Raw genomic sequence first — 15,509 nt, 5'->3', positions numbered from 1 at the left:
ATCCCCACTGCTGTTGGTTCTACCATACTTCTATGTACAGGAACCATCCACCATTTTTTTCTCATATACATAGATACAAACGATATTATTAAATATCTCTGTGTTCTTCACCCGCATGACTGTCTAAAGGCAGAAAGGGGGAATAGGAAACTGTTCACTAACTTGTTGACTTGCTGTTGTAGTTCCTTCTTGGTCCACCAAGGTGCTTTGATTGAGCCAAAGAGCATTAGGTGTTCCTGCACAGTGAGGTTGTCCAGGAGAACATCCTGCTGGGGACACACCCCCAGCTCCTCTCTGACCTTAGACAAATCTGTCTGCAGGTTCTTGCCATTTATCATGATGGTTCCAGATGTGGGAGGGTACAGCCCCATCAGCATGGATCTGCAGAGAACAAAGATCTGCATAAGCAGCACCTGGACACTGAACATTAATGAGCCAGTCAGTCCCCCGGGTGGAGTGTGTAGCCTACAAGGAAATCATTCCTTTTGCTTTCCACACGGTCAGTGAAACCATTAGGAAGTCATGGGGATGCTGGATTGTCCCATTATTAAAGACAGGCATATGAATGGTCTCCCAGGGGATAGCGTGTCATTGTAGACCTCTGCAGTTATGTTATACTTGGGCCAATAGTCTGAGTGAAACAAGGTAGGCACAATTCTACTCATATGGTCATAGGGAATTCTAGAGGAAGTAAATGAATCAGTAAATGGGAGGTCATTGGCCACTTGAGAGCAAGGATGAAAGATGACAAAAAAAAAGTCTTGAAAGGGAAAGATATAGAAGTGTTCTATATCTTCACTGTGCTGTCTGCTCTGCATTAGATAAATAAGTCAACCCTTACTGAAGTATATGTACAAACACATGATACTGGCTATTCAAAATTATGCTTTAAGAAATTTGAATAGCAACTCTGTGTTATAACCATTTCCAAACCTATTTGGACACTGAAATAAAGTAGTAAGTGTAGGCTCCCTTAGAATTCTTGGGAGTTGAATCCAGGGTAGCTCACTTATACCAAAATTCAGATACTCCAGTTTATTATACAAAAATGGTGCTATGCATACTGTCTAAATAATCTTTCTATGTACTTTGAGTCATTTATATGTTGTATTTTTGAATGAATACTGACAAGAAAATGGTAATTGTACATATTTAGAGCAAATTCAATGTTTTTCAGATAGTTTCCATCTGTGTTAGGCAAATGCATGGAAATGGAATCAGTGGACAAAGAAATTCAACTATGTAAACTCTGTATGAGTCTCACAGGCCTTTGTTTTAAATGGTAAAGACCCAGGTCAGTAATTGGCTCTCCTGCTCCAAGCACTGCCAGAAAGAGGCAAGCACTTAAAATGTCTCAATCTTCTTTCAGAAAAGGAAAGGGGATAGACATCGGAAGAAGGTGAAAATAAGGAACAAGATAGGAGCCTACCACAGAGGGCCTCTGAAAGACTCTACTCAGCAGGGTCTTAAAACTGATGCTGAGACTCATAGCCAAACTTTGGGCAGAGTGCAGGGAAACTCATGAAAGAAGGGGGAGGGCATAGAAAGACCCGGAAGAGTCTGGAGCTCTACAAGGAGAGCAACAGAACCAAAAAATCTGGGCCTAGGGGTCTTTTCTGAGACTGATACTCCAACCAAGGACCATGCATGGAGATAACCTGGACCCCCTGCATAGAGGTAGCCCATGGCAGCTCAGTCTCCAAATGGGCTCCCTAATAAAGTGAGAAGGGGCTGTCTCTTATGTGAACTCAGTGGCTGGCTCTTTGATCACCTCTTCCTGAGTGGGGGAGTAGCCTGAGCAGGGCACAGAGGAAGACTATAAAAGACAGTCTTGCTGAGACTTGATAGGCTAGGGTCAGATGGAAGGGGAGGAGGTCCTCCCCTATCAGTAGACTGGGGAAGGGGCATGGGAGGAGATGAGGGAGGGAAGAAGGGAGAGTCGCATTGGAGGGGATGAGGGTGGGGCTACAGCTGGGATACAAAGTGAATAAATTGTAATAAATAAAAAATTATATTAAAAGATATATAAAAAAGATAACTCCAAATGTCACTAAAAGCCAAGTAGTTAGCAAACCCTGAGACATCCAGAACCTTCTTATTTAATTCTCATCATTCTGCTAGAGGAGAACACCCAGTTTTCTTTGTAAGATATGCGAATTAGTAAAGGCTTGCTGTGTTATTACTTGTATAATTCATACGTTCCCAATTTGCAAGTTCTAAGAAAGGAGAGACTCTCAGTTCTCTTTCAGCTTGCAAGGTACAATCACAAATATTCTGTGCTTGTCTTCTGATTTGTTTCCAGGCAGAGCTTTCTGGAGCACCGCAGACACGATTTTTCTGCCTCCCTCACTAAGGTTGAGGCCACATCCTTCTCATCCTTCTGACTAATCATACATTAGACCTGTGCACATTTGGTGAGAAAAAGAATCAGAAGTACTTGCTCAAAAGGTACACTCCATAATTTTGGCAGTTAGCCTTAAATAAGGTACGGTTCCACAACCAGCTCAAGGCTGTGGATATTTGAACTCATTTTTTTCCCTTTTGTCCTCTGGGGCTACAGATTGAATTCTTTAATCAAATCTGGAACTATTGGATCCAACTCCAAAATCCAGGACTTAACAAGAAAAAAGCCAAAGAAAAAGAAGATGGAAAAAAAAGGAACCAAAAATTCTTAAAGTTTATAAAGATTTCTTTGCTTTTTTTCTATAATTATTCAAACAAATTTTAGCAGGTGTCAAAGGACTTCAAAAGATGAAAGTAAAGCATGATGGACTATTTGTAGAAAGTAAAAGACATTGGGATGTTTAAAAATATCCGTTCACCTCTCCCTTTGGAATTCACACGAGGTCTGAGGTTTAAAACATGATTGAGGGCTACTGGGGGAAGGGCTATGGAGAAAGAGCTTGTTTTTCCTTCTGAATAACCAAGTTCTATGGTGAGATCAAAGCCTACAACAACGTAAAAGTAAAAATGAAAGGAGAAGAAGGAAAGAGAAAAGAAAAAGGGAAAAATGGAGGAAGGAGGAGAGGGAACAGAAAATAAGTTCTCCGAAATGCGACATACATAATGGTAGTTTTCCCTGCACCATTTGTCCCCAGCAGAGCTGTAATCTGGTCTTGGTGGAAGGTGAGAGTGAGTTCTTGGACAGCCAACTTGTGACCTTCATATTCTTTGGTCACAGATATTAGAGCCACTCCTGGGTTTCCTCCTTCCAGTTCTCCTGGGCAATTTTGCTGTGAGAACCCTGTGCAGAGAATGTACATTCACCATGAAAATATTTCAAGAGCCTGGAAAACAATGCCAACACTACCAAATCATCTGCTCCTTTTGGAACAGAATCCTAGCTCCGGGAGGCATGCCAAGCACTTCCACAGTCTTTATTACCAAAACAATAAGCAAGATATGTAATGGCAAAATGCACTGAAGTCACTGACAACAAAGCTTTGATCTCTTAAGATAGGAGAACCACTCTGTAAAAAAATAAAAATAGATGCATGCAAAGGTTCTGTAGACACAGACAATAAGCAGGCTGGGTTACACATCAGTGGGCACAGGGAATCTTCTTTCCACATAGGAGTGGATGCTGACTGGATGGTTGTATTTTAAGTCTCCTCACCATCCATAATCTACTTGGTTAATTAGCATTTAAAATTACTTTCAAATATTCACTCAGAATACAAATTCAGCATGATAGGGGCATCCCTAGGAGTGGACCTTATGCCTGGCCTACAGGCAAAGGTCATGATGATGTAAAGTGACTAATATGAAGGGTCCTGCTTGCCTATGTTGAAGAACTTCTACCGTTCTAAGAAGGAACAGTAATATCCTGTAAGAGGATAGTAATATCCTTGTTTACAGAAGTATCACAGAAGTTAGAATATGTGAAATTATTTTGAAAAAAAAGTTATACCTAGGAGTTGTTTGCTTTTCCTTTCAGTTTACTTACACTTGTTCATTTTGAATTTTAACAGAATACAATATATGCATAAACACAGACAACACTTAGAGAGGAATGTTGTAACTAACAGGTGATGGGATCACTCCCTGGTGCCAGGGCTTATGCAGACATTACAAGGGCATTGCAGCTGAGCCCTGTGATTATTATAGAGCCCAGAACAACCCAAATGGGGCAAGCTTGGAATCTATACAAAATGAAAATCAAAACTAACTAGAGAAAAATGCAACCAATAGAGTTTCTTATTACCCACCTTTGTTGCCCGAGTCCTCATTGAAGAAGAACAGACCAGAACTCAAGGAGTGCCGCCGTTTCTCCATCATACCACACACAGTTTTCCAATAGGATACAGTGAAGGGGAAATACCATGGCTTCCCTAAACCAAAAGTTCCTGAGAAAATAAGATGCAGATAAAATCAGAATGATTATTTTCCCTTGTACATTAAATTCGAGAGTAGATTACCTTAACTAAGCCGTACAAAATGTCATTTCCTGCTAGTAAACTTCAATATGCCCCACATACATAAACCAGTCTTAATATGGGATAGCATGTCCCCTTAAGAGGAACCCTACATATCCTTCCAAGGAAGCAGTTATGGAAAAATGAATCAAAGCTGTAGTTCACACTACAGCTATCTGCTAGCCTCCCTCAAATCTACGTCCTCAAAGTAACCTTGAGCTGTACTAAGTAAACTAGAAAAAATGCTGGATGTTCCACCAGGAGAGCCCCTATCTGCTCCCACCTGACCCCTGTGATGCTTTGCTCTTCTTTGACATGCCTCTGATGCTTGCAAGGGTTACTAGATAGGATGAGCATGAACATGCAGTTACTGCCTGAGAAAATTAATCAGCTAAAACTTCTACATAGAAGGATAATTTGCAATGCTAGAATTTCCATATGGAACACATCCACATTCTGCAAACACATTGTCTAGGCTCATCTCAGTCCATTTAGCATTCACTTTGCCCTCATTTCGTGCGGAAAGAAGTGAAAGGGCCTCTAATTATTAGTACATCTGAATTTCTGGTAACACACTTTCTAGCCATAGCGTGATGCAGGAAACTTACCTGAAGGTGTAAACTCTACCAGTGACTGGAATATAAAAGGCCCACAAGAAGAGGTTTAAGTACTTTGACCACCCAGCAGAAAAAAGAAATACAAACAGTTACACACTCTAACCCGAATGTTCAAAAAGTTGGTCACATACTCAAAGGGGGGTGAAGATCAATAACAAAGTCTACTCCTGGTTCTTCCTTTTGTGTTTATTTCTGTCTTCAAATTCTTTTTGAAACCCCAATCACTAGCAAATCAGGACTAAGTGTTTTTGGAAAGGCAGTCTTTTTTCATTAATTAATTTATTTACTTACTTTACATCCTGATAGGAGCTTTCCCACCCCTTCCCATCCCCTTCTGTTATGCTCCCTCCCATTCTCCTCAGAGAAGGAAACTCTTCCCATGGATATCAATCTACTGGAAAGACAGTCTTGAAAGGAAGCAGTTAGAGAAAAATGAAACAAAGGGTGAGTTCTTTTTTTTTGTTTGTTTGTTTTTAACTTAAAAAAAATTAATAAATGTTTTTCAAAAAGAGAGAAAGAAAAATCACCATTGTGTAGACTTTCTATGTTGTTTTTTTTATTTTAAAATTGTTTTTAGTTAAAATAGAATTCAAATACCTTCTCTTCCCTCCCTCCAGCCCCTTTCAGCCCCCCCTCAAGCTGATAACCCTATTATCTTTGACTATCGTCACGTACACGTAGATAAATGTAATTAGACATAGATATAAATACAGATTTAGATGTGTGTGTTTGCAAATACATATAAATAGATCCTGCTGGGTCCACTTTTGTTGTTTGTGTGATTGTAGTTTCAAGGCTGACCTCATCGCACTATACAACCTACAAGGATGTCCACCCTGGCTGAGGTTCATCTCCTCCTGGCTGTCTTTGTTTGCTTGTGATTTTTTGTTTGGGCGACCTCTCTTGCAGGTTAATGGGTCCATTGGTATCTTTATCGTTCCAGTCTTTTTTATGCAACCATTTCTAGGACAGAGTCCTTCACAGTAGACTTCCTGGAATTCTGGCTCTTTCACCCTTTCTGCCCACTTCTGTGATGTTCCATGGTCATGGATGAAAGAGCTGTGACATAGGTGTACCTGCCCAGGCTGGGCCGCCCATAATATGTTGATCTCTTCATTTTGCCAAACTGTAGTCTTCTGTGATGATCTTCATTTGCTTTAAAAAGAGGCTTCTTTGGTGAGGGGTGGTAGCTTCAATCAGTTTTCTGTATAGTTGTTTTGCAGCATCCACTCACAGTAGTTAGGAAACGTGAACAACCTAAATGCTCTTCAACAGATGAATATGTAATGAAAGGAGCATGGCTTGTAGGGGGTTTTCCTCTCCTTGAGAACTCACATGACCTTCCCTCACAGTTTCTGTCACCTAGGCTTTCCTTGAGAATGAAACACCATAGAATACCATTCAGCTACAAAGAAAAATGAGACGGATCATGAAGTTTTCAGGTAAATGAACAGACCTAGAAAAGATCATATTGAGTGAGGTTCTAAGACTCAAATAGAAAAATGCTGCATATTCTTGTTCATCTGTGGTTCCAAATCCCTAGGTGTAAATATAAAAAGCTGGAGTAACCACAGAAACCAAGAAAGTATAGAGAAACAAGTGTGGGGGCTGCTAGGAGAAAAATAACAGGATATAGGTGAAATGAAGTGGAAATGAAGCAGTGTGGGCTGCTTCAACTGGGTAGAAGGAGGAGGCCAATAGAGAAGGAGAATGAAAAAACAAATAACCCTCAGGTTGTTTGATAAAGCTTTAAGGAATTATTTATTTACATAAAATTATACATGCACATATATATTTAACACTTAGTATATATGTACATAAACATACACACACACACACACACACACACACACACATATGAAAGTTAAGCTACTTACGCTGACAACAATCCCCACAAGAACCACAGACTAACTGAAACCCCAACCCAGGGCATTAAAAACCTTTTGAATGATAGGTGTGGGTAGTCTGACACACTCTGAAAACAATATAAATTAATTTATCCCTTAGCTGCCTCTCAGAGATTAACTGCAGGCCCCTACAGCTGAAGGTACCTCACACTTAGGACACAGGATTCAGATGATTGAAGAATGATCTTACAGAAAACAAACAAGCAAACAAATTTGAAGCTTCTTCCTGCAGTCTAGCATCCATGGTTCCAGAAAATGCAGTGCAAACTGCCAAGGGAGGGAAGCAATTACACAGTCCTACCCAGATGCAATACCTATGAATCACAACAACTACCAGAGTGGCAAGATATGCATAAAGATGCAATAAGTGGCATTCACATGTCCATGTCATTAACAACCAACAGTTGTCTGGTTAGACTTGAAGCCCAATCTACAGGAGAGAAACAATGCCTTCTACTGGAAACCTAGCCAACTTCCAGGGGCTAGAGAGGCCATGGACCTCAGAAAAGGATCTATTACTGGCACTTTGCTATAATAGTATAATTCATTACCTCATTGTAAGTCTTATCCTCTTATCCACGGATAAGTGTTTCTGCTTCATTCTCAAGGAAAGACTAGGTGACAGAAACTGTGAGGAAAGATCAGGTGAGTTCTCAAGGAAAGGAAAACCACCTACAAGCCATGGATAGAGGAAACTGCTGCCCTGACCCCCTTATCTCAGACTTGTAACCTTCAGTACTCTGAGACATTCTTTGATGGTAAAGGCCCCAGTCTATGGCACCGTGCAAAAGCCAAGCAACTCCTCCTTCATCCCTGTGGAGTAAGAGTCTCCTAGACAAGAAACTTGTACCACAGCAGTGTTACACTGTTCCTTCCTACCTCAAGAACCATCCAGGTACTTTATCTGCACTTATTCACAAGCCGTAGTACTGCCAGTATTCCAGTCAACTACCATCTTTAACTGCCCAATAGAAACAAGGATAAAGGAGAGCTTGCCCAAGAACAGAATTGATGGCTCTGGAAGCTACACAGTGGCTGGCTTCTGTTCTCACCTTATTTGTCTATCTGAAAATATAACACAGGCACAGCAACATGAAGACCTTGGGTGTCCTTTTACGTAAGGTTCTTCTGCCTTGACCAAAAGAAAAAGGATGGTCACCTCCTTTTTGGGTCCCAGCTTAGTTGCAAATTATTTAATAAGCCTCATTATGTACAAGCATGAACAATGCAAAACAAAAAGACATAACAAGCAAACAAATACAATGATTCTGTATGTGCTAGCTGCTGGTCCTGCTCTTCCATTGTCTTCTGAAGTGGCAGGGTCCCACTAAGGGGCTTCTTAAATCCATGTGTTCAGCCATCGCTGGGGGCAATAGGAATGGGACAAGTCAGTAACAGGATACAGATGCTTAATGCACGTGTAGGTTTTGAATTAGTGATTAAAGTTCTAAATGGCAAAAACAACACAGAGCTGAAGACACGCTTTGGGTGTAGTCACCGTTCTGTTATGTATAATGGAAAAGGACAGAAGTTAGACTTTCAAAATAGAAGAAATTAAAAAAAATCATGCTTTCATTTAATGAAATGTTGAATAGCCATTCATATTTTTAAAGACATGGCTAGATGACATTATTGCTTTCAAACAGAGGGAAATATATCAATGTATTATGAACCCAGTGATGTGTAGAAAGGTATCTGAAAAGGAATGGAAATTATATTACTATTTCTGGTTGATTATGTTGGAGACAAGTGAATATTTTTTTCTGCTTCATCTAAAAATGTAAGAATGTTCTGAAGATTTTACAATCAAAATAGGTCCGTGTGATAAATTACAGCTCACAGTTTCAGAATCAGCAGGAAGAATGGCTCCTCCATACATCCTAGACGTGAACCCGGTAATGACCTGCCTGTTCCAAGGAAGCTACAGAACATCTTCATGCATTGGAAATATAAAAAAAAAAAGCCAAAAAAACAAACCAAAGCTCAAATCCACTTAAATTAAAGTACACGTTACAAAAACATTTTCATGGAATGGCTTTCAAAGAGCTGGTCATGATGCTTCCACACCTGGATGAATGCACAAGAATACACACAGGCATGAACACTTGCAACTCTGGACTCTTTATGTTTGTTTTTCCCTGAAGGACTAGCTCATGGAAGGCACTGCTGAGAACAGGTAAGGCATGCTTCCTGGGGAGCAAGAGCAGGGACATGAGACTCTTCCCAGGGACACAGTGGATCAGGCCAGCCCCAATATGAACAGAGCAAATGAGGAAACAGCTCAATGCAAGAAACCTTAAGTCATCTGAGTCTACAGCAGACTGTTCCTTGTTTGGCTCTTCCCCAGTTTCACCTTTCTGTCTCAAAGAGATGCCTGTCATATCAATGAAATCTCCCTTTGTTGGCTCAAGGCCACACAAATGGATCCGAAGCAGAATCGTTTCCTTATGATTTTTGTACTAGTGAATGTGACAAGCACCACAGATAAAAAAAAAAAAAAATGCAGCACAAAAGAGCATTGCAATGGCAGGGTCTTCATAGGTACAGAACAGGCACAAGCCCTGAAACCAAGGGAAAGGTCTGAGAAAGTAAAGGCAGAAAAGGACAAGGGAGGGTGGCTAGGGTTGGCAAATATAAAATCCACATTCCCAGCTGGATTTGAATTTCAGACAAACAATACATAATATTTTATTATATCACCCAAATGTTAGGTAAAATTTGAATTTAGCTAGGCCCTTTTATTTTATGTACATATTAGACACTGCTTCCCACACTAGTGAGGTTGAAGCAGAAAGCCAGGTATGGATAAACATTGCGGAAAGTCAAGGTCTGGGTTATTCCAGACATGGAACCCTTTTCTTGTAGCATTCCGAAGTCAAAGGAAACTCTCAGTATGAGAGGGTTGGGTCCATCTGGTCTGTTTTTTAAGAATATAACAGAGGTCCACACAAAAGGCATATTGCGGAGGTGGGGGGAGGAGGGGAGACATATGAAGAAGTAACATTACCAAATGGTCCTGAGTGAGGAGACCTGAGCTAGAATCCTGGCTTTGGGAGGAGAAAGAGGGAATGAAATATGAGAAGATGTTAAGTTAGAACAAATGAATTTGAAGATAAATTGAATCTTAAAGATTGACTCTAATTAAGTCATCAGAGGCTCACTCCACACAGTCTTTTGAAATCCTCTTAGGGAATCGATTGCTCTTATCCACAGGAGGATGACTGCCTCTCTGCACAGGTCTGTGATTTGCTTTTCCCTTCTAAGTCTGAGTTCACATACACACTCTAGAAGTACTTGCATACTGCTCACACTGCCAAGTGTTACTGGGTACAATGCAGAGCTAAATCCTTCAGGTGTACCATCCATTGGGTTACCAAGGAGAGGAAACTAATCACCATCCTTTGCCCTGCCCCTTGGAATAACTTCCTTTGTCACTATAGGGGAAAAATGTCCCTGAAATCAGGCAGATCTGGTGGATTCATCTGTAAGTGGGAGAATATAAAGAAGAGTTTGTGAAATGAAGACTCTGAGAGGCCAGATGCCACTCCTGAGCTCTCAAACAGAAAGCTTAGCCTGACGTGGAGCCCTGCAAACTGGGAAGTTAGCTGATGTCTTTCCATAAGAGAATCCGAAAGGTTTGCATGAGACCTATGGAAAGCTATATAACAGAAACTTAAGACAAAGCATTTCTTTGAGGTTAGTGTGTGTGTGTATTTATGTGTATAGGTGTGTGAATGATAGACAGACAGATAGGCGGACAGAGAGAGAAAAAGACCATACACATAGAATACTCTCAAACAGTAATTTCAAATATGTTGAGACACTTTGGAGGGATTATCATCATCATCATCATCATTGTTATCATCATCATCATTATCTGTATACATTGTATAAATTATCAATATGTGCAGTGAGCAACTGCCATGAGCAACATCCGTTTGTATTAATAATTCCTAGAGAAGTCAGCACAGGATACTACCCAGAGCCACTGCTGGGGAAGGGAATGGTCAGAGGACAGAGAAAACAGGGAAAGTGTGAACATGTGCAGAAACATGCTTTTCAACCAAGGAGGATCATGAATGCTTAGAATTGGTTGGTCTGCATAATTTCATTAAACTGGGTGGCAAATGCTTTCTCCAGTTTTCTGATATTTGGGGAGAACTAGGGCAAAATAGGAGCTAAGTGTGTCCTGAGTGTGTGCTGTACACATCTACACCACGGTGCCATCATTGTTGATGTGGAAATCTTAATTACTGTTCTGTAGCTATGCTAATATACCATAACCAAGAGCAACTTACAAGAGAAAATAATTTCTTTTAGCTTTCCATTTTAGAAGGCATATAGTCGATGGTGGAAGGGAGGCATGGCAGCAAGAGTGTGAGGCCATCATGGACATCAGGACCTAGAGAAATCACATTTTTGCCTGCACACAGTAAGAAGAGAAAGAGGAGAGGAAGTAGGGTCAGGCTATAAGCTCTCAAAGTCCACCCCAGTGACATACAAGGTTCTACTGCCTAAGGGTTCCATAATCTTCCCACCTACTGGGGACAAGTCGTTCTAATACATGAGCCTACAGGGAACATGTCTCATTTAAACCACACCAGCGGACCCTGTGGCAGGCAGAGTGCTGGGCCTGCAGTGGAGCAAGCCAAATATCCACCCTCTTCACGCCACTTAAGGAATATTATGCTTTTCTGCGAGGGCATGAAGGCAAACTGAGGGAGTGACACCAAGTCAATCAAGTAAAACAATGGAACAAAAATGACAGGAAGACAGAGACAAGTGCAGCACCCAGAATACAAACACAAATTTAAGGTAAGAACCCAAAACTGTAACTAGGTGAGGACTTTGCTTTGGAAAAATGGTTCAGCATCATCTCCTGTTTGTTCATTTAGTCCTGTTTCTAAAGCAAAACTGTGCTCCCTCCCCATTCCTCACCTCTTCCACTTTGAAAGTCAAACTTCTTGATGTCTACTTTTTTCAGGGGGATGTCTATGTTTGCTTAGGTTTTGTTACTTTCTGTAACTAAAATAGGAGTATTATTAATGCAAAAAAATAATAGTAACAACAACAGAAAAAAATAGCAAATACCTTGCAGAAGAAAGATGGGGAAAGAAATTCTATAATGTATATATATATATATATATATATATATATATATATATATACACTTTAGGTACTTTTCCTTTCACTATATATTAGTGAGTCTCAACCTGTGGGTAGTGAATGACCCTTTCACAGGTGTCCCCTAAGAACATTGGAGAACAAAGTGTTTACATTACAATTCACAACAGAAGCAAAATTACAGTTATGAAGTCACACCAAAAATTATTTTTGGTTTGGGGTTACCAAAACATTTTGTTAAATGGGTCATGACATGAGAAGCACTGGTATAGTTCTTTTTTTTCTTTCTTTCTTTCTTTCTTTCTTTCTTTCTTTCTTTCTTTCTTTCTTTCTTTCTTTCTTTCTTCTTCTATTTCTGCTACTACCCTCATGACATATGAGAACACCCAAAGAAAGAAAACAGCCTCAGGTGGCCAAAATCTGCTCATCTCCCATAGAAGTCTCTCCAGCACCACCCATGCCAGGTCCTTCAAAACCGAACTCAAGAAGCTTCGGTGACATGAACTCCACACAGATACTTTCTGTGGTGACTCAGGTGCCAACCACACAGAAAACCATAAATAAACTGGTTTCTAAAAGCCATGGTTACCCTTAGTGTGTAGCTACCCCCACACAACCCATCTTGCTCTAACCAGCAAGATGAGTGCAAACATCTGCCTCCACCTGGATTCAATCCAGGTGGCATTCAGTTGGAAGATGGCTCATCTGAAGATGGAAGGGGGCTCATGGCACAGTAAGGTTACTTTACCACTTGCTGCTTAAAAAACTGACCTGGGGAACAGTATTCTCCTGCTCCTCCTTGCCAGAAATGGGTCAGCTAGAGTCAGGATCTGGAGAAATTGAGTGTGGAATTCCCTTAAACGCACACATCCTTCAGACTCGCACTTCCACCTTTGGACAGATTCTACGTGGGTGCTATGGCAAGTCAGAGGTAAAGTAATTTTGATGCTGATTTTTACTTCTCATATTAGCCAAACCCAAAGCTTCTTGGGAAGGGACAATGTAGAGTAAGGGAAAGCCACTGCTTTAAAAGCATCACCTGAACACACACACACAGAGCCTTTAAAAGGAATTTATGAAAAACTCATACATTGGAATGACTGATATTAAAGTTTCCTACTATTTTCTCAGTCTTACTCATATGCTGTCCAAAATACCTTCCCAGTAGGTGTGTCGGCAGCTCTCATACATCATTGTTTCTGTGTCTAATCCAACACATACTCTAGTCTATCACCTACTAGAAATAAATTTCCAATGAGTCTAAGACTGTGGACCCTGCCTGAAGCCACTGTCTTGGAAGGGGCGGTTTCTTCTACCTACCATCACTTATTCAAAATCAATTACCACTTCTCCTTCATGTTGCAGTTAAAATAGTACCTTATTTTTTATTTAGTTACACAGCTGGGCTTTCTTTTATGTTTGTTTCATCTCAAGATAGGAGAGGAGGAAACAGAAAATATTTATTTTAAAAAGAAGCGACTAAGTTTGAGAACTCCTAGAAAGTATACACATACCCATCTAAATATCTAAAGCTCTTCAATATTCTAACAGTCTTCCTCTGCTTATTGTTGGCAGACTTTGCCAAAGTTGAAATTAAGTGCTTTGTACTTCAAAGGCATATAATCTGCCAGCTGTAAATGTTCTTCTAACTTTTGAAGTTGAAGAATTGGCAATTTCATGACATAAAGAGAAAACATTAATTTTTACCTTTGTCATGTCTTTTAGTTTCAATATTGTGTTCAAGAGATTTTGGTGCTGCGATTCTGCTCTGAAATAAACTACCATGTTTCTTCACACCTAGCTAAAGGATGACATTGCTAATACAACTGCAAAGAGTCCCCGGTTTTAATTTCCTAAATACAGTATAGACATGGGATCTTGTCATTCAAAGATGGCTTGCCTCCTCTGACATAATCTGATTGGCCTGCTCTTTGATCACCTCCCCCTGACGGGGAGCAGCCTTACCAGGCCACAGTAGAGGACAATGCAACCACTTTTGATGAGAACTGATAGACTAAGATCAGAAAGGAGAGGAAGACCTCCCCTATCAGTAGACTTGGGGAATGGCATGCATGCAGAAAGGGGAGGGACGGCGGGATCAGCAGGGGAGGAGGGAGGGGCTTTGAGGTGATACAAAATGAATAAAGTGTAATTAATAAAAAATTTAAAAAAAAAAGATGGCTTGCCTCTCACAGTTGCTTCTGTATGCAGAGAAGAGAACCCAGTCTAGTTGGGACTCATGACTCATCCAGGTTGTAGAACTCCTGCACAGCCACACAAAAGAACAGAAGGAGATATTTTCAGGAGCAGGTGCTTTGACAAATTAGAGACTTAGAAAGCAGAACATTGTCTCCTTGGATACGATAAGATGAGAACAGGTTCTCAGATGTCTCAAAGTTCTTGTAAATGTCAGGGGTAGACACTTCATGAGGGGATGAGTGAGGTGTGGACTAATGTCTTACCCTTCACCTGGCAGGAAGTGGTGGAATGAGGAGCTTGACAGAATGAAGAGCAGGAGGTGAAGAAAAAAAAAAGGGGGAGCCAGAGATCCTGTCTGAAGATTGAGAGTTGAGTTCCAAATTCCAGGTACCATAGCACACACAGGCCAGAAGACCAAGGAAATTCCAAATGCAAACAGGCTTTGGTACTTCAATCTGTCCTTTCCTAAGGAAGATGGCTCTGTGTTCCAAGCTGGCCTCCTTTAGATTTTTGGTAACATCTGCAGTTACCAAAGCATGATGTTCCCCTGACTCAATGTCAATTTCTTATTGTAAATTTCCACCAAAAGAAATATTGTTTCAAGCCTAGTAGACCCCTCCATAAACTCAGCCATACTTTCCCTTTCTTCTCCTCAAAGGGGCCTTGTGTGTGGATGCTGTTGCAATATCAACCACCTAACTCAAGGCTGGAACTTTTTAAATTGCAATAAAGTATACACGATCTTTTTGTGCACAGTACATGTTTACACCACTGTTCTAACTTTGTCAAATCCATCTCCAGATGTTCGCCCCCATGGTTCCTGGAAGCATTCTGTCCTTATGCATCAGCCTTAAGTGGAATCATTTTTATTTAGCTAGTTCATTTCCTGCAAAGCCTGTACAAGTATCAGAATCATTTGTTCTTGTTAAATAACAATCCTATGAACTTACCAGTTTCTAGAGTTTCATTTGCTGTTGGATCCTTGAACTGCTTCTATTCCCAGACTCCTATAGGTAGCATTATAAGACTAGAAATGTACAAATATCTATTGTATAAGTTGCTTTCAGCTCTTTTAGAGTTTGGTCTTAAGTGACTCCTGCTGTTGTAAGAAATCTCTTTTGGTAGAATCATTTCTGTTTTCTTCCCCTACCCCCATCACCAATAGATCAGCCTCTCCAGTGACACTAGTGTCTCATTTTCCAGAATCTTCTAGAAATCCTGTGACTACAATCAACTGTCTGCCCCCA

At 40.5% G+C, this 15,509-nt stretch overlaps 1 protein-coding gene across 2 annotated transcripts in view; it reads right to left on the bottom strand.

Annotated features, from left to right (window-relative positions):
• Abca13 (ATP binding cassette subfamily A member 13) overlaps window positions 1-15,509 on the bottom strand; it is a 440,297-nt gene that overhangs the window by 224,029 nt on the left and 200,759 nt on the right. For both annotated transcript variants that reach the window (XM_060365661.1, XM_060365662.1), the window contains exons 36-38: window positions 4,209-4,346; window positions 3,064-3,244; window positions 163-381 (exon numbers count right to left, since the gene is read on the bottom strand). In XM_060365661.1, coding sequence (XP_060221644.1) covers window positions 163-381; window positions 3,064-3,244; window positions 4,209-4,346 — 538 coding nt within the window. The remainder of the gene's footprint in view (window positions 1-162; window positions 382-3,063; window positions 3,245-4,208; window positions 4,347-15,509) is intronic.

This window comes from Meriones unguiculatus, chromosome 12 (genome assembly GCF_030254825.1).
Source record: "Meriones unguiculatus strain TT.TT164.6M chromosome 12, Bangor_MerUng_6.1, whole genome shotgun sequence".
Taxonomy (NCBI): domain Eukaryota; kingdom Metazoa; phylum Chordata; class Mammalia; order Rodentia; family Muridae; genus Meriones; species Meriones unguiculatus.
The sequence above is the reverse complement of the archived record's forward strand: the minus strand, read 5'-3'. Positions and strand labels throughout refer to the sequence as shown.